This window comes from Heliconius melpomene, chromosome 11, assembly GCF_056956725.1.
Source record: "Heliconius melpomene rosina isolate 202511_hmr_F chromosome 11, ASM5695672v1, whole genome shotgun sequence".
NCBI lineage: Eukaryota > Metazoa > Arthropoda > Insecta > Lepidoptera > Nymphalidae > Heliconius > Heliconius melpomene.
The window spans coordinates 3,967,738-3,990,954 of NC_140399.1; the positions used below are offsets into that span (position 1 = coordinate 3,967,738).

General features: G+C 35.4%; 1 protein-coding gene across 3 annotated transcripts in view; it reads left to right on the plus strand.

Moving 5' to 3' along the window:
• Window positions 1-23,217, plus strand: part of LOC146534429 (mediator of RNA polymerase II transcription subunit 12-like) — a 30,263-nt gene continuing 7,046 nt past the window's right edge. For 2 of the 3 annotated variants that reach the window (XM_085193421.1, XM_085193422.1), the window contains exons 1-37: window positions 1-145; window positions 240-451; window positions 668-827; window positions 1,089-1,280; window positions 1,552-1,665; window positions 1,814-1,918; window positions 2,191-2,374; window positions 2,543-2,724; window positions 2,855-3,219; window positions 4,052-4,201; window positions 4,715-4,802; window positions 5,286-5,431; window positions 5,602-5,743; window positions 6,008-6,115; window positions 6,506-6,631; window positions 6,756-6,898; window positions 7,401-7,537; window positions 8,156-8,238; window positions 8,405-8,596; window positions 9,270-9,382; window positions 10,081-10,263; window positions 10,579-10,723; window positions 11,304-11,493; window positions 12,050-12,141; window positions 12,239-12,347; window positions 12,527-12,747; window positions 12,991-13,167; window positions 13,488-13,628; window positions 13,951-14,071; window positions 14,257-14,298; window positions 15,163-15,348; window positions 15,508-15,595; window positions 20,688-20,851; window positions 21,334-21,457; window positions 21,598-21,710; window positions 22,028-22,169; window positions 22,773-23,038. In XM_085193421.1, the coding sequence (XP_085049547.1) occupies window positions 139-145; window positions 240-451; window positions 668-827; window positions 1,089-1,280; window positions 1,552-1,665; window positions 1,814-1,918; window positions 2,191-2,374; window positions 2,543-2,724; window positions 2,855-3,219; window positions 4,052-4,201; window positions 4,715-4,802; window positions 5,286-5,431; window positions 5,602-5,743; window positions 6,008-6,115; window positions 6,506-6,631; window positions 6,756-6,898; window positions 7,401-7,537; window positions 8,156-8,238; window positions 8,405-8,596; window positions 9,270-9,382; window positions 10,081-10,263; window positions 10,579-10,723; window positions 11,304-11,493; window positions 12,050-12,141; window positions 12,239-12,347; window positions 12,527-12,747; window positions 12,991-13,167; window positions 13,488-13,628; window positions 13,951-14,071; window positions 14,257-14,298; window positions 15,163-15,348; window positions 15,508-15,595; window positions 20,688-20,851; window positions 21,334-21,457; window positions 21,598-21,710; window positions 22,028-22,169; window positions 22,773-23,038 (5,453 nt within the window). In that variant the 5' untranslated portion in view covers window positions 1-138. The remainder of the gene's footprint in view (window positions 146-239; window positions 452-667; window positions 828-1,088; window positions 1,281-1,551; window positions 1,666-1,813; window positions 1,919-2,190; window positions 2,375-2,542; window positions 2,725-2,854; window positions 3,220-4,051; window positions 4,202-4,714; window positions 4,803-5,285; window positions 5,432-5,601; window positions 5,744-6,007; window positions 6,116-6,505; window positions 6,632-6,755; window positions 6,899-7,400; window positions 7,538-8,155; window positions 8,239-8,404; window positions 8,597-9,269; window positions 9,383-10,080; window positions 10,264-10,578; window positions 10,724-11,303; window positions 11,494-12,049; window positions 12,142-12,238; window positions 12,348-12,526; window positions 12,748-12,990; window positions 13,168-13,487; window positions 13,629-13,950; window positions 14,072-14,256; window positions 14,299-15,162; window positions 15,349-15,507; window positions 15,596-20,687; window positions 20,852-21,333; window positions 21,458-21,597; window positions 21,711-22,027; window positions 22,170-22,772; window positions 23,039-23,217) is intronic. The other variant, XM_085193423.1, reaches the window with a different exon arrangement.

Genomic DNA, 23,217 nt, shown 5'->3' on the forward strand with positions numbered 1-23,217 from the left:
TAAACGTCAGACAGACTAATCAAATGAATTAGTGTTTATTGTTTGCTATATAAATGTTCATTTAATAATAAAGTAGGGCCTTTATATCAATGTACATTTCACAATATTAAAAACATGTATGATACGAATAAATTTTAGATGAAAGGTATGTCCTAGTGTCCCATTACGAAATGTGATAAAATTTATTCTATTAATTTTGTGACGTTATTTACAAGGATAGTATTTTTTGAATTGTACAGATAAGATCCCATATTCTGATACAATGGGGATTATGTATGAGAAACGGCCTTTGAAGAGGCCTCGATTAGGACCACCAGATGTGTATCCACAAGAACCTCGACAAAAAGAAGATGAGCTCACATCAGCCAATGTTAAACATGGATTTACCACTACTCCACAATCTAGTGATGAATTTGGAACTGCAAGAAACTTTAACTATTCTGCATCTAAGGTAACATTTTTAAAACAAATAAAAAAATATGATAATTGCTACAGTAATACAATTTTTAATAAGTTTACATGGTAGTAATAGAGAATAGTATAACTCCTTGTGTTTTAACACTAGGTTCCCACACACAACACACACAGCGTGAAGCTGATTTAATTTTTATTTTTTTTATTTTAGTAATATAAATATCAAGTATTCAAAAATTTATTATGTTTTCAGATTGGACAATTTTTTTCTGGAATTTTATCCAAGAAAGAGGAGCTAAACACATTACCTGACTGTGGTAGAAAACGTCAACAGGTTAATCCAAAAGACAATTTTTGGCCAGCCACTGCTAGAACAAAGCCACAAATTGAAGCTTGGTTCAAAGATTTAGCAGGTGTGAATTCTTATTATATTTTTGTTAAAGATATAAAATATGTTTGTATATCAATTGTGATACTAAAATACTATTTCTCACTTTGGCCACTAGCTGGAGTCAGTTTTTCCTACCTCACTTACCTAAAGGCTGGCAACACACCTGTCTTTTGGTGTTAGACAGGGTTGTTTTACTACAAACATAATTAAAAAAAAATACTACATAAGAAATGTCAATATTACCTAATGATAGTTACACATATTATAACATTATTTGTTTTAGGAAATAAACCTCTTTCTCAACTTGCTAAGAAGGCACCAAATTTCAATAAAAAGGAGGAAATATTTATAACATTAACAGAATATCAAGTGGCAATGCCAAGAGCTGCCTGGTTTATAAAGCTTAGTTCAGCATATACGGTTGCAGTATCTGAAGCTAAAATAAAAAAGAGACAACTCCCAGACCCCACTACTGGTGAGCAATGGTTGAAATTAATATTTGGTTATAGAATAGCTTTTACAATAAATTCAAGTTTAAAAAAATCATTTAAATAGTAGCTAAAGGATCTCTGCTCTGTTATATTATAGCGTAGAGCTGATATTATAGCCAAATTGTATAAAATCTTTGGTAAAGTGTCCTCTAAATCTGTTCAGTATTTTTTGTGTCAAAGTGGAACAATCATCCATCCATCCTTCCAACTTTCACATTTTTATATAGCATTTGTATAATAATTAATTTTTCATAGAATGGACAACAACATTGATAAAGTTCCTCAAGGATCAAATACCAAAGTTGGCTGAATATTACCAAAATGCTGCTCCAGGAAATATTTCTGATAAGACTCCCCCTTCACAATCAGGTAATGAGTTCTCCTTTATTTCTACTAAATAAAAGCAACTGATTATTTTTATTAAATTTATAATCTAAGCTAATTTTAGTAAGTGTTAAAGTCAAAATTATATTGCATATAATGTTATGTGGTAATTTATATACCTACATTTATACAGGACAAGGAACACCTAGCCACAACTCATCAGGAAACCCACCGGGAGGCTCCACTCCAAACAGTTCGACTATATCAAATTCTATGCATTCCCCAGGCAATTCTAGTGGTAACAAGTATTTAATTATGTTTATATTAAAAAATATGTATATTTTGAAATATATTAAAGTTTTTTAGCATTAAACTTAAAATGTTAGACATAGGCAATGAATTTTTTTGAACCCACTAATAACTATTAAATAGATGACTATTTAGTAGATTGAACCAAACTTTCTTTTACTTGACACTTTCTAAATATTCTGTGAATGTCAATTTTTAAGTTTGTTATTATATATATATATATATATATATATATATATAAATTATAATATATTTAATCAGGACTTGGATCATCAACGCCCAATTCAAGTGACAACACAGATTGGAGACAAGCTCTCCGACAGTGGAACTACTGTTGTCGTCTTGCCAGATACCTGTTGGATGAAGGTCTACTCGATCGACATGACTTCCTCACGTGGATAATTGAATTGCTGGACAAGAGAGCACCTGATGATGGACTTTTAAGGTTAGTATTTGATATCAACTAATGAAAAATTAATTTATTGAATTGAATTTTATTCATTTTAATATGTTTTTTTTCTATAGATTTCAAATTCCGTACCAAATGCGGTTCTTAAAAGCCTCATTACAATTTTGTGAGATTTAGTAACAATAAATAAAACAACATTTCTAGATTGTTCTTACCACTGGCTCTACAACATGTAAGTGAGTTTGTCTGCTGTGAAGGATTGTCGCGACGTCTCGCTACTTCCTGTGCTAAGAAAGCAGCAGCTATTTGTTCTGTTTTATCTGACACTACATTAAGGACATTGAATCAACCTGCAATTTTTAATAAGACAAATGAAAGGAATGGAGGTAAGTTAATGGCATGTTTTTATTATTATAACCAACTTTTTATTATTATAATTAAATTAACTTAAACTAGACAATATCAAGACTTTCTTAAGAAACGCAAGGAAATATCTAAGATACCCATTGTTTACAGAAGCAAATGGAATTCCAATGTCTCCAGCAAATGAAACCAATGGTGACGTCAAACCAAATGTATCACAAATTAAACGTTCAGCGACCCCCGCCGATACTAGCCAAGGGACTCCCAATCCCAACCATTCTTTGGGGACCCCTAATCCCAATCACTCGCTAGGGACCCCTAATCCCTTAGGGACTCCAAACCCCCAGTCAATGGACGTGCAAGTGAAGGAAGAGGCAGGTTCTCCATCTAGAGATACTAAAACAACCCTAAATACAGTTATTGCGTCTGCATTGAATCCAGTTCAAGTTGGATTTGGAGAAATACTTAATTGCTCGTTCCATAGAGATGTTATTATACAACTCGCCACAATTTTGCAGGTATGTAATTCATTGTTATTAATATTATATTATGTAAAACATACACATTGGAACATATTTTATAAATAATTTTGTTAATGTAAAACCAATCACTAAGATCGAAAGGTAATTTTTTTTTTAAGAATTCAGTTCATCAAATTTTCATCAGAATTCCTACAACCTGCTTATTATCTATCTATCACTAGGAAACTATCTTAGATCTATATTGGTATATTGACTAATAAATAAAAAAAATATATAAATCAGCGTCACACTGTTTCCCGCACACAGCAGGGCAGGCAAAGGGAATCTACTGTTAAGACACTCCGTTCCCCACTCTCCGCCGAAATCTGGAGGCATTGCGTGTTGAGTGGCGGAACACCTGACCGAAGAAGTGAAAATATAAATTTAAATAAATATTTCATTTCCTCGAGTGGGGATCGAACCCACAACCAGTCGATTTTGCAGTCGCACTTTTTGCCTCTGTGCCAAGACTGGCCCCAAATAAAATTGCAGAAATAAGCATTCAGCCATAAAAATATTATTATTTAATCATTTAAAATGATATCATAGAACGAAATAAAAACAACAAATTTAAGTTCCATAAATGTACTTGAAATATATGCATTAAGTGCCTACGGCCTCATGATGGTATAGTTTGGGCTAAGGATCATTTTTGCAGGTCTCTAAAATATTTTTTTAATTCGAATTAGTAGTTCCTGAGATAAACGCGTTTAACTGAACACACTATCAGCTTTTTAATATTACTATAGACTAAACTTAAATGAATGTTAAGGATAAATTGCAATTGAATAGAAGTACTCTAAACCTACATCTTAACCTCCTAACTCAGATAATCTGTATCGAGTGCCCCACTGCGATGGTATGGTCGGGCTGCGGGTCAGCAATGCAGGGCTCCCCACTGGACTTGCTACCAGTGCCGCCCTCAGCTCTGCCCATGCCGCAAATGGATTCCGCCCTCACAGAGGAACATCGAAGATTGGTATTTATGTTGTTTATAATGTTTTATATGCATCTATATATATAAAATCGAAAGGTCACTCACTCATCACGAAATCTCAGAAACTACATGTGCTAGGAATCTGAAATATTGCATAGGAGTTACTTATAGGACGTAGGTGCTCGCTAAGACGGGAATTTGCAATATTCGACTTCTAAGGGTTTTTTTTTGGGGTCGAAAGTTTGTATGAAACTTCGGTTTTGCATAGGCATTTTCTCAAATTTTGCATAGACGTCACTAGGACGTAGTCATGGAGACAGAAATTAATAATAACATAGTTCACGCGGGTGAAACCGCGAGCGGGCCGCTAGTATGTTATAAAAGTAAATCAGCAAAATTAAACTTAATAATCGTTGGGTTAAATAAAAAATATACATAAATTATATATTTATTTGCATAATAATTATTCCTTTTTAAAAATGTCTCCCAATTTTTTTCTAATTCAAAAGAAATTTTAAATCGATAAATTATAACCGAATGAAAAATTTTCTATAGGTATATGAAGCGGAACAAGAACTCTCCGCGAGAAGTAAAAAGGCCGAAAGCAAATGGTGCACAGATAAATGGCAGACTAGTTCTCAAGGTGTGTTGCGATAACAACAAGTTAGTCTAACCTTTGTTAGCGCCCATCGTGATGCAGTGGGACAGTTTCTGACTGAAAATGCGATGACTGTGGGTTTGTCCATTCGGAGGAATGATTATATTTTATTTTATTTTAATTTTACCGCTGCGGAAAACAAAGCGCGGCATTTAGTTTTGCCACATTAACACACAATGTTTCGCAAAATTGGGCAGAAAGTATTGAATGGAGTGTTTTAACACTAGGTTGTCTCTGCCTGTTATGTAGGAAAAAGCGTGAAGCTACTTTTTTATGGTATAACACTAATGTTATACCAATAATGTAGTAATGTAGCAATGTAGTAATGTACTAGTAATGTAGTAAGTAATTTCTAAAAATTACTTAACTTCTTATTTGTAACTGATAAGAATTATTACCACAATAAAATCCTTAAAGGTTACCAATTAATATAATTTCTATTTATTTACTAAATTATCTTTTGTTCAGCTCGAGTCCTAGCAGTATTGGAAGCTTTGGACAGGCACAGTTTCGACCGCGTCGACCCGAACAACAATTTGGATACGCTTTACAAGGAAGTGTTTGCGAACTGCGTTCCACCTAATAAGGATGGTAATCCGGATCCTAAAGATCCGGTAAGTACATTAAGTTTTTATTATATTTATACTACATATTTTAGGTTCGTAATAGAGCTTAGAGCTATTGTTGTTGCTGGACAGCGGAATTAACTGTATGAAATGTCCCGTGCATTTCATACAGTTAATTCCTCTGGAGCGTGCAGCTTAAAAAAATCATATCATAACAGGAATACGCCTGCTCATACTCGGTGGTGCGCGTGCTGTGCGAGTGGGCGGTGTGCGGCGCGCGCTGGGGCGAGCACCGCGCCATGGCGGCGGCCGCGCTGCTCGACCGACGGCAGCATCATCATCATCATCATGACCATCAGGGTAAACACTTAAAGGGTATACTATACCTACCTACTAGTTGAGTGGTAGAATGTTTAATCAATATTGTTAATTAATGACTTTTTTTGCGATTTTCCAATAATAGCTGCCACAAAGATCGTTAAAAATAAGATCTGGTATCCTACCACAATATTTAAAATCTTTTAAAGATTAAATATTCTACCGTCTGCAGGTTCACATCCTGCTTTCGATTTGATCGTTTTAGCTTAATTTTTACACGTTCTAATGATAATAATATTTTTACAGGCTTAGATGATAAAGAATCTATAAGTTCTGGAACAGGCCTCTACAATGGACCACCTATATTTCAAAATTTATTACTACGTTTCCTCGACAATGACGCTCCTATATTAGGTAATGTGCATAAAATTACAGCGACATTATAGTTACATTTTAAATCTCTTTAAAATTATTTGATATTAGTACTGAAATATTTCACCAAAAATTGCTTATTGAAGTTTTTATAAACAATTTTAATACAATTTTTCAAATTAAAATCATGTTTCAGAACTCAATGCCGTGCTTTGTCTTGTTAACAGAGCGATAATACTTCATTTCCCCTAGTAAGAATCGAACTCATAACTGTCGTGTTTACTGTCGGACGCTGGAATATTATAAATATTCACTATTAAAACCACTTAAGATATATATTTTTAATATTTTACCAAGGAAATGTATTTTTAAGTTAAAATTACTCTTAGTTTCAAATATTATATTTAATATTGTAATAATTTAAACTTTTAGATGACAGTCCAAATGCTCCGCCCGGAAACAGACAGCAGTTTGCAAATTTAGTGCACTTATTTGGTGAACTCATCAGACGAGACGTGTTTTCTCACGATGCTTATATGTGTACACTCATTTCGAGAGGTAATAGTAATATCTGTTTCCGTTTCCCTGTTTCTGCAGAATTCGGGAGGCATTGCGTGTTGAGTGGCAGAACTCAACGTCGCGCTTTTATATATTTAAAAAATATATTTTTCTTATTGTTTAGGTGATCTAATTTCTCCAACTGAGCCGACGTCTACTGGCACATCTTCATCCCACACTGTGGCGCCCCCCGCCAACAGCACTGGTACTAATCACAATATGGATGATGATATATTTGCTGGGATCGATCTTAAACCTAAAATGGAGGTAAATTTGTAAATATATAATTTATGTTTTCTTTTTATTTATTAATGGAGCTTTTTTTTTAATTGCGAGGATTCTTTTATATTTTTACAAAGAAAAGCACTATTTAGTAATACGTTTAGTAATTGACAAGTGATAAATTGATAATTAAAAATACGAACAGCTTTAAAAAGTATACAAACAACTAGAAAACGGCTGACAATATTCAAACTTGAATTATGTCTAAGAATTATAGTTTCGTGCTATAAAAATAGGTTAAATTTAAATTATTTACCTACCAATTTAAATCGGTCAAAATTGGTTTATTAATTTGTGACCTATAATCCCACAGACAGGCAGTTACATGCACACATAGCAACATTAAACTTATAACAAATGTTTTCGACAGGGGTTAATAATATAATTTTACATTTATCAATATATCTGTTATATGATGGTATTATAAACTGTCTAGTTAAAAATAATTTTAGTTCTAAATTTTTATGAAACATAAATATATTTCTAGGAAAATGTCCGAATGGACTTAGATGATTCGAAAATAGACGACGATTTGGATAAACTTCTGCAGCATATAAAGGAGGACCAACAAAATTCTATGGATGCACCTGACAGTCCTAAAGATCCAGGAGAGCCTTCGCACAGGTATGTAGTTTATGTTAAGGTTTATTTAACATTTTTATATTTTATTCTAAAAAGATAATTCTAGTTTTAAAAATTAAATATTCTAGGCGTTTAATTCAAAGGAAATACCAAATCACATAATTACTGCTTCAAAGTTTTACAGCTAAACCTAAATTCTTCTCTCTCTAGTATAGTCTCAGTTTATTTTTGTTTCCTCGCTGTATACAAAGAGCTGATCAGTTCCGCCAATTAATTGGACCGTTTATTTTGAAAGTGGTGTAAGTCCATTTTTGAGAAAAATGAGCTGTCACGTAATTCATGCTTAATTTAATGTCATTTTTTTATATATAACTAGTCTGTGTTTAATTTCTCAAAAAAATCCCACGTTTTGAACAACTTAAAATCGGTCGGTGAATGAAATTGCATAATCATCGATATACTAACCTTTAATTTTCTCGAAACAAAAGAAAATGGACTTACACCACTCTGAAAATAAACGGTCCAATTAACAATGTCTTGAATTCGGAAGAAAGAGTGTGCCAACACTCTGCCTATCCTCTTATATTCGGGATAGAGCGTGACTGACTCATCTTGTTATAATAATATACATTTTTAATCATAAAAGTAATTATGTTTTAGTGTAAACTCTCCTATGATGGGAGCGGGTGGAATGGGTATTCCCGGCATGCAAACCATAGGAATGGGTCCAATGTCTGTACCAGGTAATTTATTAATATATATATCTATTTCTGCTTTTAATTATATTATTACTAATATTGTTTAAGTTTGTGACACACATTTTTATTTACCACTATTAAATAAATTACCCTTATGAAAAACATTCCTTGCTAAAGTCATTCATTATAGCCACCTTTTTAAACTAAACAGGTATAAGATCATCAAGCGCAGGCGTCACGACCGGCACAGTGTCGCGTCACTACCACTACACGATGCACTTCCCCCTCCCACCAGCGGAACCGGAACACACGCCGCACGACGCCAATCAGCGACATATACTGTTATACGGAGTGGGACGACAACGCGACGACGCTAAGCACGCTGTAAAGAAGATGACTAAAGGTTTGTAATACTATCATGTAGATTGACAAAATCTTTACGGATACTTGCTGTTTTAGATACCTACACGGGGTAGGGACGTGAGCCCGATCATTAACACTTAAGTACAGTAAGCCGCGTCGTCGCGTGTTCCACAGCTACCCCGTGAGCCCGTTCTCAAAAAGTAGAGTACAGTCGATTGCGACAGTAAGTGTAATTTATTACACTATTTTGTATATATCCGCATATTGAATATTATGCATTCAACTGTACGTACGCTAGTTTGACTTGTGCCTATCTTCACAATTATCATAAATAGTTTCTAGGATTATACACAGTGTAAACTCAGTCTTTTAATGTAAAATGTATTTTACAGGTTCTACGCCGTACTAAATGAACAGACAACCAATAGAACTATATCCGGTTGCTCTCGTATAAATGACGTGTTTTAGTCTGTTTATACTACTCAATTTATATTTGTATAAGTAACTGTATAGAATGAGAGAATGTATGAAGGTTGAATTTATAACCGCGTACAATACATATTAGCGTAAATTATTAAAAGCAGGTGTCCGAGCAAACTTTGGTTTAACTATTACGACTTTTTTAGAGCTTACTTGCAAAGAAAGGAGTTCTTTGCACTTATTGAGTGAAAATCAATGGAAAATAGTGTATGTAATAATTATATTTTTAACAGAAATATGCAAGTTGTTCTCCAAAAAATTCTCAATTGATGTTGCTGAAGGTGGCAAAATAAAGAAGCACTCTCGGAGTGAATTTAATTTCGAAGCCGTGACGCATAAATTTCAGGTGAGATTTTTTCACATTTTTTATTAAGTGAAAATTAGCTTCACGTTGTATCCCACACACAGCCGGGTAGGCAGAGGTAACCCAGAGCTAAAACACTCCGTTCCCAACCTTCCGCCGAATTCTGGAGGAATTGCGTATTGTGTGCCGGAAATCAACGCCGCACTTTGCCTCGACACCAGAGCGACGAAATAGAAATATAAATTTAAATAAATATTTCATCTCCTCGAGTGGGGATCGAACCCACAACCAGTCGGTTTTACAGTCTCACTTTGTGGCCTTGCACCACGCCTGAACTGAACTTCCTTATAACAGACATTTTGAAAACCAACTCCTGTAATAAGGAACTGTTGCCTATATTTGTTTTTGTGTTGATCCTTGAGTGTAGAATAAAGCGTATTTATTATTACTAGCGGATGCTTTGGTGAAATACGCGTTGCTATAGCTATATACGAGCACTTGTTGTCTTGTTTTCTAACCCTCCCTCCGCACAATTATCGTAAAATGGGGTACTAATTTGTGCTTCACGTATTAATTAATAGTACAACTAGTTCGGAGGGTAGTGCTAATCAATTATTGTTAGCTTAACCAAAATTGTATTACTTTTAATTATACGCCATTTATTGTAATAGGTTAAGGTTTATATATATAAAGAAATAAATAAATAAATATTATATAGGTGTTGTTATCCATTTATCAAGGCAATGTCAATGTACGAGCAAGGTGCAGTATCGTGGGCGGTGGGCGGTGCCGTGTGCGAGGCGCTCGCCGCGTACGCTGCTGGCGCCACTACGTACCTCCCGCAGCCCGAGCACGTGGCGTTCGCTTTGGATCTGATGGAGATTGCTTTGAACGTGCATGGGCTTATTGAGACTTGTATACAAGTATGTTTTACATATTTTTTATTGTATTAATTTAATGCGTTAAAAAAATAGAAAGGTATAAATTAGGGGGTGTGCGACACTAAAAATTATTTCCATAATTTGGTTTGGTATACCACCATCTTGAAGATTGCCGCCTGGTACCCATAGTTTCTTAGATGAAAAAATAAATAAAACTTAAATGTTTATTCTAATTCTAATTACCCCTCAATATGTGGGGCCTCAATAAGTGGCTGAAATAGAAATACTATATGTAAAATATTTGCGTTTATTTTTTTGTGTTATTGTTATGTTACTGTTTATTTTTTTATAAAATAGATATTAAAAGAACTCTCAGAAGTGGAAGGTGCGCTAATAACGCGAGGCGCGCCCAGCAGTGGGCTGGCGGCGCCGCGCGCTTATACGTCGGCGCTCGCGCTGTACACTGTTGGCGCGTTACGGAGATACCACTTCTGTTTGTTATGTAAGCTATGTTGTGTTGTAAGTTATTGTTATGATAAAAGGCATATATGTTTCAGTATTTCAGCAATACTACTCGTCAATGCCAAAGCAATAGAAGATAAAATTGACAGTTTCGATTTACTTTGAATAAATACAATTCTCGAAAAAGAAAATAGTTGGTAATTATCAGCATGATAAGCTACTTAATTAATACACAAATAAATATTTACTAAAAAGCTTACTTTGCTTATAATCTTGTAACCTAAAACATATTCATTCATTTTTCCACCCATTTATTCTAAATACCAAATTGCCATTAAGTAAAATATATTATATTATTAGCGATCTCGTGTAAAAGAGGGTAGATGCAGGTGAAAAAGGCTATAAAAGCAGTGGAATTGTGTCAATCGACGGCAGGTGCTTACGGACGACGGCCCTTATTGGAAGGAAACTCGTGTGAAGTTAAGAATTGTTATTAGATGATACATATCACTTATTACAATTACGTAGAACCTCTATCCGAATAATTTACAAACATATAGACGATATGTGTTTTATCTTGTTTTTAAAAACGTTAATCGCTTCCGGTATTCTTATTCCAGTATGCGTAGAACAAACATCAGCAGTATTTGAACAGCTCTGCCGGCTAGTCAAGTGCGTAGTGAACCCCGGTGACTGCAGCTCCGCGGAGCGGTGCGTGCTGGCACAGCTCCACGACTTGTACAAGGCGGCCGCGCACCTGTTCCACGCACCGCACGCCGATACTTTCGCTAATGCTTATCCTAAGATTAAGTGAGGATTTTTTTGATAATTGTTGTTTTGTTTTTATTATACTATGTTACTTTATATGTAGGACCGTTATGGCGCAGCGGTACTGTAAACTCACCCATTGTGGGTACGATTCGCATTCGAAAGACCAAATTGTTTTAACTTTTTCGCTCGGGGAACAGGCCAAAGCGCTGCAATGAGTTTTACTCGTAAATTATGAAAAAATTGGGAAGTATCCCGAGCGCGGAGTGTCTCGACACTACATTCTTACTTTGCTGTATGCGGATATATAATACACTGTAAAGCTAAAAATAATAATGGTTATCTCCAAATTGTAAATGAAATAATAAAATTATACATTTATTTCTTTTATTAACAATTACTAATGTTTTATATGTTTAAACTAAAAAAACTTAGTATTTCATATACAAGGAAGAGACTATTTTATGATTTTGAAAAAAAGCTAATGACAACTTTATAAAATACTTTTGTATTATTAAATAGACATTGAAAATAGGTAACAAAGTTTTATAAATCAAAATCTTAAATACAAGATACTTTACTTGTTTTTTTTTTACAGACAAGCTCTTTACTCGCCACTAACACCGACTCCATCCAATTACCAGTATAATCCACAGTTCTTGAGCGAGTTCTTCACGAATCCTCGAAAAGGTACAATTTATAATATTTTCCCCTAAAGCTCCCTAAAGCTTTTTCGTGGTACTTGTAGTATGGTTTCCTCATTTTATCGCCCATTTTCTTTGTATAGGTAAAATAGAGATATCGTGGGCACGCCAGGTGGCGGAGTCCCCAGCGAATAGATACAGTTTTGTATGCTCCGCCATGTTAGCCGTTTGTCGTGAAGTGGATAATGATCGGTGAGTGCAACTTCAAATATTACATAGAAATTATTGAATGTTTTTTTTTGATAGCAGTTGTTATTTTTTTAAACCACATATCGCTGAAAAGCGGTTCTCTTCGCTTTCCAGCGTCGATATATATTTTTATTCAACCAATAATAAGGCAACACTAAAACATATAATTATAAAATCGCCAGCGTTAACGAGCTAGGCGTTGCATGCGCCGAAATGACAGCATGGTGCAGCAGCTTGGCCGCGGAGTGGCTGGGCGCGCTGGTGGCGCTGTGCGGTGCGCAACACTACCCGCCGCACGCGCAGCACGCCGCGCCGCCGCTCTACCCCGACCTGCTGCACCACCGCGACCTGCACGACGCCGCCGCGCACGACGCGCTCGCCGTATTCACCTGCATACTTGTTGGTATGTAGTTTGTTTGTGAGATTAGGGAAGGTCGTGTAATGATTTGTAATATTTTATTGTTTTATTCTATCTCTCTGTTACAAGTGTATTTTAAAATATATGTACAGTAATTTAGAAATATTTTAAATTTACTTCAAATTAAATATTATAAAAATTATCATCATCACAAAAAAAAAGTTAATTTGACATAAAAATATATCTCAATTGTTCTAATCTACAATATAATATTGTATGATCCTCCAGCGCGGCATTGTTTTTCGTTGGAGGATTTTGTGCGGCACGCGGCGCTGCCGTCGCTGGTGAAGGCGTGCGGGGGTGGGGGCGCTCTGCCCCCCAACGCGCCCTCGCCAGACGCGGGCGCGCGCCTCACCTGCCACCTGCTGCTGAGGCTGTTCAAGACCGTGGATACACCGCAACCCGGTAGGCAATGTAGTACAGGAGACGACTGTTGTTCCATCGTTTCTAATAAACTACAAAATTCTGCACTAAATAAATATCTTAAATTTTGACGATCTTATGTAAAATATATATATAGATTTATGTTAAATTTCACAAAACCATGTATTTTACTGTACATAGTAATAACACCGATAAAATACGATCTTCAATAAAGATGCGTTTCAATTGGAGACAGATTTTTATAAAAATAGTATATTTTTATAATTATTAAATAAATAAGCTATTTCGTCACTCAGATAAGCTTGAGCTACATATATTTTAATATTCCACTTACTATACAGGATTATACAGCGTGTCAACATCACCCGGCCCCGGCGGTGCGGGCGCGGGTGTGCGGTTGTCCTGCGACCGCCATTTGTTGGCCGCTGCCCATAAAAATATTGGTGTTGGACCTGTGCTTGCCACGCTTAAGGCTATATTGAGTGAGTAATTATTATAATGTTTATTGACCTTTAAAGATTCCGAAAATTGTATAGAAAGGTTAGTATTATTATATTACATAAAGATAAAAATGTAGATTTTTTCCAAAATTATTTAGAAAAAGTGGTGCTGATTTACTTGCCTTAGTAAAATAATTTATTTTTTAATTTCTCATAAAATTAAGAATGAGCGTAATATGATGTATATGTTTAAAACGTGTCCGGTAATATTCCAGATTTTTTTTGAATAATAAAAGTAATAATACACTTCATATTATTTCAAATGCTTATGTTAATGATTTGGAAATGATTTTGTTTTAATAAGTGGTTGGTGATTCCACTGCCCGAGATGGAAGTAAACTTGGAGGAAAGAAATCTAGCGAACTTTCACATATATTAGGAACAAGTGACACTGTGCCCACCGACGCGCAGCTAGATCTCATGTCGTAAGTACTAACCAAAATGAACCCTAACTTATGTAGATAAGGTTCAATTTTTATTAAACTATAATAATAAAGATTTATTTTGCCTTACGCTTAGATATATGATTTTATTTTTATATCTATTAAAATCCAGTATTGCATAGTTTGATAAAATTTTATGTAACATACAAATGTTTTTTTATTCTTAGGATGGTAGATACAGAGATGAGTGGGGGCCATAGAACTCCTAGGTTTGTTTTTGATTTTATGAGTTATGAGCACATTCACGTACCTTCATGGCTTCACATTACAGTGTGGTTGTCACCTCATTCCTCCCGGTCCTGTCGCCTAATTCAAAACTAATTATATGTGATATAATTGATGTCGAACGTAATTGTTTTATTTAGCAATTTATTGATATATTTTTCATATCGGAATGTTTATAATGAAATAATTTGTCGTGTTTTAGTCAATAAGATGCAAAATAAAACAATGCTAACTATACTATACATATATGAGGCAACATAATGAAATCCTTCCTTTATTGGGGTCTGTTTTTCTGTGAATAAAATGTTAAAATATATATAAGCCTAGCTTTTCTTTGTTTGCTGGTACTCATTTTCATTACACTTATATGTTTTTATCAAAAATATGTTATATGTATGTTATTAAAGTTATTTATTTTGTATATATATTATATAACGAGAATTAAAATTTAATTCCATTAGATTCTGTGGACAGGTGTCATAGTTTATTTATTCGAAAATATAAACGATGGCTATATGGATGGATGCATAGTCATTTATATATTCCAACAAAATTAAAAACATTGTATAAAACAATAATGCAGCAGTACTTAAGCAATGTTACGCGTCAAAGATTTTACTAAATTATTTCTTTTTACAAAAAAAAATAATTCATCAACTGTTTCTTTTATCTCTTATAATACACATGTCACCTATTATATTTCTTTCATACGTGGGAATTAAATTGTAAATAACTATATCTTAAGTGTTCATGTTTGTGGTTTATCTTAGGTGACTAACCTAAAAACTTTATCGATATATAGCAGTTATATTATAAATATATCTTTTTAATAATAAATGACTTTACAGAGGCAGCGGTGGAGTCGGATCAACTCTTCTCGACTCTTCCCAATCTTTATCTTCTTTAGCGAGACGCGTTCTTGCCGAGATATGTTCGGAAGAATGGGTTCTACAGAAATGCTTACAGAATCCCGATGAATTGTACCAACCTGATATGTTGTTGGATTCTATGTTAACGCCTAGGCAATCTCAGCGGTAAGTCAAAGATTTTTGAGAAAAAAAAATACGAGTTCGATTCGAGTTCTGCCTCATAGAAGTCTATTCTACTCAGAGCTTGTCCTACTCAGATCTAATAGCTGTAAAAAATAACTTCATTGAAATCTACCTAGTCATTCCATATACATTTGTTTACAGATTACTTCATATGATATGTTACCCGGATTCAGCCAGTCACACCCACCCTGATCTCGACCAAAAGACAATGATCACTCGTCTATTAGAGGTAATTATTATATATTATATAAACAAAGTTATTCATATGAAATACTACATTAAGTGGAGAAATGAATAAATATATCATAAGGAACTCTATACAAAAGATGTTTACAAAAACACAATGCTAGCTTTTTTTTTTTGTTTTTTTTTTTTTTTCGCGGGTAGATTCGCAATTGCAAAGACGTACTTTTAAGAGCTCTCATTTTTTTTAGTAATTTTATTTAATTTAATAAGCATATGTGTTAAAAATTTAAATACCTGTGCTTAGGTTGACTCCAACTCCACTTTCCCACACAATTTTGCACTTATTACGAATATGGAAGCACCAATGGAACACTTACTCAAGAATATGGATGAACTTTCCACTATGTTCTCTTCTCGAATGGCCGAATTTGAGAAGAACCTATCTCAGCCAAGTTCTGCAGCCCCAAATCCCACAATTAAAGCACTGAGTGCTGATTTCTATACTTTTAAGACGTTAGTGTGGAAGTCACTTAGTCTTTTAAAGTCACAGATTGAGTTGGTTGCACACGGTATGGATCGCTTGGAGACACAATCCAGAAGAAAGGTGCTTTTGTTCCACGGCATAAAAGAAGAGAAAGATGAGAACGTATTAAAGAAGACAATGGAGGTGTTATCCAGGCACATGAAGTTGTCCGACCTTTCGTCTCTTTCGATTGAATCTTGCCATAGACTGGGTGCCAAGAAAGATTCCGCCAGGCCTGTCCTCGTTAGGTTTTGCAACCTAAAGGTACGTTCCAGCGTGTGGCTTGCGAAAACCGCTTTAAAAGGTTCCAAAATAACCTTGACGGAGTTCTTAACAAAATCGCGCCAGGAAGTTTTTGTCGCCGCCCGCAATCACTTTGGTATAAAAAAGTGTTGGTCGGCTGATGGTATGATAGTGATACTACTCACTAACAAATCCAGAGTCAAGATTTCTACGTTGTCAGAACTTAAACTATTAATAGAACAAAATCCCTCAATGAAGTCCACCATCAACATTTAGTCGGGTAGCTTTTCTTTATATGTATCATTTTAACTCAGCCGGTTTACACATAATTTATTTTATATTTTACATTTTCTTGCTATTTTGTTTTTGTTAAATTTCACAGTTTTACAATTCATTTCCGTTCAGTATTTAGTATGTTAGTTTAATTTTAAAATATTGATGTATAACTGTAGCAGTAACAAATTGTTTACACAATAACACATTTGACAAGTGTCACTTTGCCGTAGAATGTAAATAAGTATAATAGATAATACCATAAATATGATATAATGTTAAATGAATGATTATTGTTATTGTGTTCTTATAATTGTATCTATGTTCGATTGCGTTCCATTTAGTTTTACATTTGATTTTTTGTATTTGTATTTCTTTCTTTACTACTTTAATGTGCAGATTATTCCAAAAGTCAACCTGTGCGCGTGGATTTTTTTTTTTTGGTTAATTTTAATACGTTTTTATATATAATTATATATAGATATTTAGTTGTTTTTCTTTAAGTATATATATTACTATTTATTATTGTATATTTATATTATTATTTTTATTTACATATTTATAAAATACAAAGAATATGAATATTGATGATGAGTTCTTTTCTTGCTCATCTAGTAATTATGATAGTGCTGACAGTAATAACTCGTCAGTCTCAGATTCAGATTCGCTTGTAGATAAGTTATCGAATATCTTTAATAACCCATCCGGTTCGCTTTCCTTAGTGCATATCAACGCACAGAGCATTCCAGCTCATTATACTGATCTTCTCGCATCTTTTGGCTCCGGAGTAGTCGATTGTGTACTTGTATCGGAAACCTGGTTAAAACCGTCCCTCTTATCAGCTTGTTATTCTCTTCCAGGCTTTCAGTTATTCCGGAATGACCGCACTGAGCGGGTTGGTGGAGGCGTTGGTATATACCTTCGTAACAGCATCCCTGCCAGGGTCGTCTCTCGCTCCCCTAATCAGGCTGTAGGAATTCTTGAATATATCTTTTTAGAAATAGAACTACACCATAAAAAAATTCTTTTAGGCGTTTTATATTCCCCTAATGATAAAGTGAATTATTTTAGTGCTTTGGAAGATATTATGGAGAGTCTTTTTCAACATTATGACCATATAATTTGCATGGGTGACCTAAATACCTGTATGTTAAAAAATGATACTAGAAGCAACCAGCTCAAGGCACTGAATGAGTCATATAACTTGCATATTCTACCCATGTCTTCCCCCACTCATTTTTTTCCTAACTGTCGTCCTTCTGTGATTGATATTATCTCCGTCTCTAACCCTAATTTTATTATTTCTCATGGTCAAATGACTGCACCTTTCTCTTTTCACGATTTAATTTTTCTTTCTTATAAATTACGCCCTCCCAAGGTTAGAGGCAAAATTTTTCTTCAGCGCGATTTTAAGCATATTGATCTGGAACGCTTCAGGGATGATTTGAGGAACATCGACTGGTCAACCACATTGTCACTAACTAATATTGACGATATGGTACACTCGCTAACTTCTGAACTGATTAACATTTTTAACGTTCATGACCAGTAAGACCAGTTCGTATCAAGCATGCGCCTGCACCATGGTTAACGCCAATTATTAAACGACTTATGACTAAGCGCGATCGAGCGAAAACTAAAAACAAAAGATTTCCTTGTGAAGAAAATCTCACAGCATACAAGAAACTGCGGAACATTTGCAACAGGATGTGTAGGGATGCTAAGCGTCGCTACATTCACAATACCATTCAGAACCTCTCTCAAGCGCAAGTTTGGAGATTCTTAGAGTCGCTTGGTGTAGGTAAAGCCACTGCTGATCATCAGATCTCAGTGGATCTTAATGTCTTAAATTCTCATTTTACAAACTCAAATATAAAAATAGATGCCCACATAAAAACACATACACTTGCTTCTTTATCTCAAAGTGTCCTACCAGACTCAACTCCCTTTTCATTTAAAACTGTATCTGATGAGGAAGTCAAGAAGTGTATCCGCTCCATCTCCACTAAAGCCATTGGAAGTGACAATCTCAGTCTCGAGATGATTCTTCCCGTGTTGGATGTCATTGCACCAGTGGTCACCCACATTATCAATTTTTCGCTGTCATGTAATGTCTTTCCATCACAGTGGAAGAATGCTTATGTCATTCCATTACCTAAAACCTCGAACCCTTCCGCTATCACTGACTATCGTCCTATATCCATTTTACCTATCCTATCAAAAGTCCTTGAAACCATCGTCCATAATCAACTGTACTCTTTTCTCTCCTCAAACAATCTTCTATGTCCTTACCAATCCGGGTTCCGTCCCTTCCACAGCACAGTTAGCGCACTGCTGAATATTTCAGAGGACATTCGATGTGCCTTGGATAACACCAAGATCACTGCAATGGTATTACTGGATTTCAGCAATGCTTTTAGCTCTGTTGACTTTGACATACTTCTTGCTACTCTTCGTGCAGTTAACATTCCTTCCACAGTTTTAAACTGGTTTCACTCTTATCTCTTCGGTCGCCGACAATGTGTGAAAGCCAATGACAATACATCGTCTTGGCTTGATCTCACTGCTGGTGTTCCTCAAGGCGGCGTTCTTTCTCCTCTTCTGTTTTCGGTTTTTATTAACAATATTTCAAAAGTAATTTCTTCTCCTTACCACCTGTATGCCGATGATTTGCAGTTGTATCGACATGGCTACTTACATGAATTGCCTGAGACCATCGCGTTTTTAAATGAAGATCTTTCTGCGATTCAAGACTGGGCTGAATCTTTTGGCCTATCAGTTAACCCAAAAAAATCGCAAGCAATTATAATAAGCAGTAGCAGACTTGGTAGTAAAATCAAGTGGATCTCAGTGCCTAAGATACTCTACTCTGGATTTCCAATTCAATATTACGACAAAGTGAGAAATCTGGGTCTAACCTTCGACAGCAACTTGACTTGGGCATCACATATTAATGATCTTAGTAAACGTATGCACTTCTCTTATCATTCTCTGAAGCGTCTCCAATATTTCCTCCCTCATAAAACAAAAATTATGCTTGCGCAATCTCTTCTACTGCCAATTCTCGACTACGCTGATGTCTGCTATTTGGATGTGACCGAGGAGCTACTCAATAAGTTAGAGCGCCTTCAAAATCTCGCCATACGCTTCATTTACGGTCTTCGTAAGTATGATCACGTTTCCCAATTTCGAGCTCAGCTTAATTGGCTCCCAATTCGCCTTCGCCGAGATATGCACATCCTTTCACTCCTTTATAAAATCCTTAATTATTCAAAATTCCCTTCTTATCTTCGCTCCCGGTTTCATTTACTTCCCACTCCCACACGCTCTAGGCGTTCTTGTGTCATACCGACACTTGACATACCAAAGAGTAACTCTAAATTCTTCCAAAAATCCTTTTCTGTTTATGCCGCATCCCTATGGAACCAACTTCCTAAACCTATCCAGAGAAGTCCATCTATAATGTCCTTTAAATCCCAACTTAAAAAATATCTGCTCGCAACCTTAAACTTGTAAACTTCATATTGTGATTACTTCCACATTTTCATCTCATATATCTATGTATTTTTTTTATTATTTTATATATTTATTATATATCTATATGTATATACAATATGTATATATATGTGTATGTATGTATGAAACATCTATATATTTTATATAGTATGTATATGTATATCGACTTATATATTTGTTTTAATTATGTATTTATATGTTATAATATAATATGTGTATTTTGTTTTGTTTGTGCTTAATTAACTAAATGTTTAAAATAATAACTTAATTGTACTATGGTCTCACCCGCTACTTGTAACTCATCCACATCCACTGGTTGGCTGGAAGAGATCTCTTATAGAGATAAGTCCACCTTTGTCAACTAATTTGTATCTTATTGTTTTCTTACGTATATTTTGTGCAATAAAGAATATTATATAAAGAATATTATATATAATGCTTATATTATTACAAAAAAAATATGATTTAGAACTACCGGATTAAATTTCATCATAGGAATATGTCCTACGCTTTTGATAACACATTTAGTGACTTAGCATCCTACTGTCAACATTCAATTTAAAGCTTATTTTTATTACAGAACTTAGAACAATGGTCGCTACGCATGTCTTGGCTGGATCTTCAACTGATGTTCAAACAGTTTCCAAACGGCTCATCGGAACTCAGCTCGTGGTTGGATACAGTGGCACGTGCCGTTATCAATGTATTCCAGCAGCCGGCACCCCCACCACCAGATAAGGATAGGTATAGTAAGATTTTGCTAGTTAAAAGATAGATATATTTGTACTTTTATTTAGGTAATGTAACACCTAAATAGGTATATATCGTCCCAACATTATCGTACGTTAATTATATGGATGTGATAACTGAATGGGTACAGAGTGCGACTTAGTCAGTACAAGCAATGCGGTCAGAGCTGGCTAGCATTGCCATCAATGACTTTAAAGATTTAAAAATTTTTATATGCTAGACTGCGCTGTCGTGGCGCAGCTAAAGCTTGGCCAGCTAAGTTTGCTTGGTTAAAAATAAAAGTTAACTTTGCAAAACCTACACACGGAATGTGCTAGTGGTGTGGGATGGATCAGTGATTTTTCTTAAGATTATGCCTTGCATTGAATAACCAAATATTCCTCCATTTATTTATATAATACCGAAATCGGGTGACATGCACATCCACTAATGGGCATTAAATTATTATTTGTTTATTTAAATGAATATGATGCCAGGATGGGTACCGAGCGCGGCGTCGTGAGTACAAGCAAGTGGTCCGAGTCGGTATGGCTGGTAGCACCATTAGTGGCCAAGCTGCCACCTGCGGTGCAAGGTCGCGTTCTGAAACAAGCTGGACAGGTACTGTATTTTATGTAATTGTTAAAGTTTTATATATTTTATATTAATATTTTTCGTAATGCATTAGTACTAATCTCTAGTTAGTATCATATTAAAGTAAAAAAATATAATGTTATAAATTTCTAACATATTTTTCATAGATATTAGAAAGTGGGTGGGGTGCCGGTTGTAGCGGCAGTTGCTCAAGTGGAAGTGGAGGCGGCGGCGGATCACATCGAGATTGCAAAAGTCATCAAAGTCCTAGTTACAAAGGGTAAACTATCTTTTAAAAAAAAAACAATATATATTTAAGTTTATAAATATAACAATGGCTATAAATATGGCTAAGATAAACCAATGACTATACTTCTTTATAAAAAATAAATACCGTTATAAGGTCATTGTTGCGAAGCTCCACTATACATAATATTTTCTGGCTTTTTCGTTTACACTATGAGAAATTATATTAGTATGTATTTGCAATTTTTACTATTAGAGTCAAGTGAAACAAAGCGAAATATTTGACAATGATTTATAATTGAAATATAAAATATTGGAATCCAAAAATTACTAAAATCATCATAATAACAGATCAGCGGGACCAGGCGGTGGTGGCAAGCGTGGTGTGGGCGGTGGCGTGAGCTGTTCCTGCGGCGCGTCCGCCGTGCGCCTCGCCAACGAACCGTTATTATCCCTTGTGCTTACCTGTCTACGCAATCAGGATGATCAAAAGGTGATTTACAGTGTAGACGATGTGTCGTGGCCGCTTTCAAATGAGGTTTTGTGAACAAAATAATCAAAAATAAATAATACGGCAGCATTGGATAATTAATTAATTTAAATTAAATAAATTAGCTTCACGCTGTATCCGTCACACATCAGGGTAGGCAGAGAAACCTAGTGTTAAGACACTCTATTCCCCATTTTCTGCCGAATTCTGGAGGGATTGCGTGTTAAGAACCGAACTTAACGCCGCGCGTTGCCTCGACACCATAGGAAAGAAATGGAAATATAAACGTAAATAAATATATTACTTCCTCGAGTGCGATCGAACCAACCAACGTCGCGTTACAGTCACACCCTTGTGCCGCTGCGCCACGATGGCCTTAATTTCATTCATTCACAAAACTATAAATATACCAATCTGCGGTCATCAATCAAAATACGACCGAATATTAAATATTAATTACCTTAATATAAATACTACGTAACCTATTAACATACCGCAATGCTAATTGTTTTATTCATAATCATAGAAAGCATAACCTAAGGAGTAGATTTTCATGATCAGCAATATGCCAAGATATAATTATTACTTATTTACTATACTTTACAGGAAAGCCTGCTAAGCTCGATCCACGCGCAACTCTCCCACTACCTAACACACGCGCGCGACCATGAGCGCGGTGCGGGAGGAGCGGGCGCGGGCGGGGGCGGGGATGCCTGGCCAGACGAGGCGGCGCCGGACGCGCTACAGCTACGCTTCTCGCTCGCCGGCGGCATGTTCGACGCGATACGCCGATCGTACCAGCTGACGGCGGACTGGGCGTTGCTGTTGACGCAGCTAGTCGGTTATCAGCTGATCGATGCGTATAGTAATAGGTGTGTTATTTGTCTTGTTTGTTTGTGGCCAGTCAAATGCGACCTCGCCCGCTTAATTTTGTGTGGAAAGTGGAGTTGAAAGTGGAACAAATATGTATATTCACAAACTTTCACATTTGTAAGGAGGACAGTCGTAACGCAGAGGCACAAACGTGTAACTGTAAACAGTATAGGTTGTG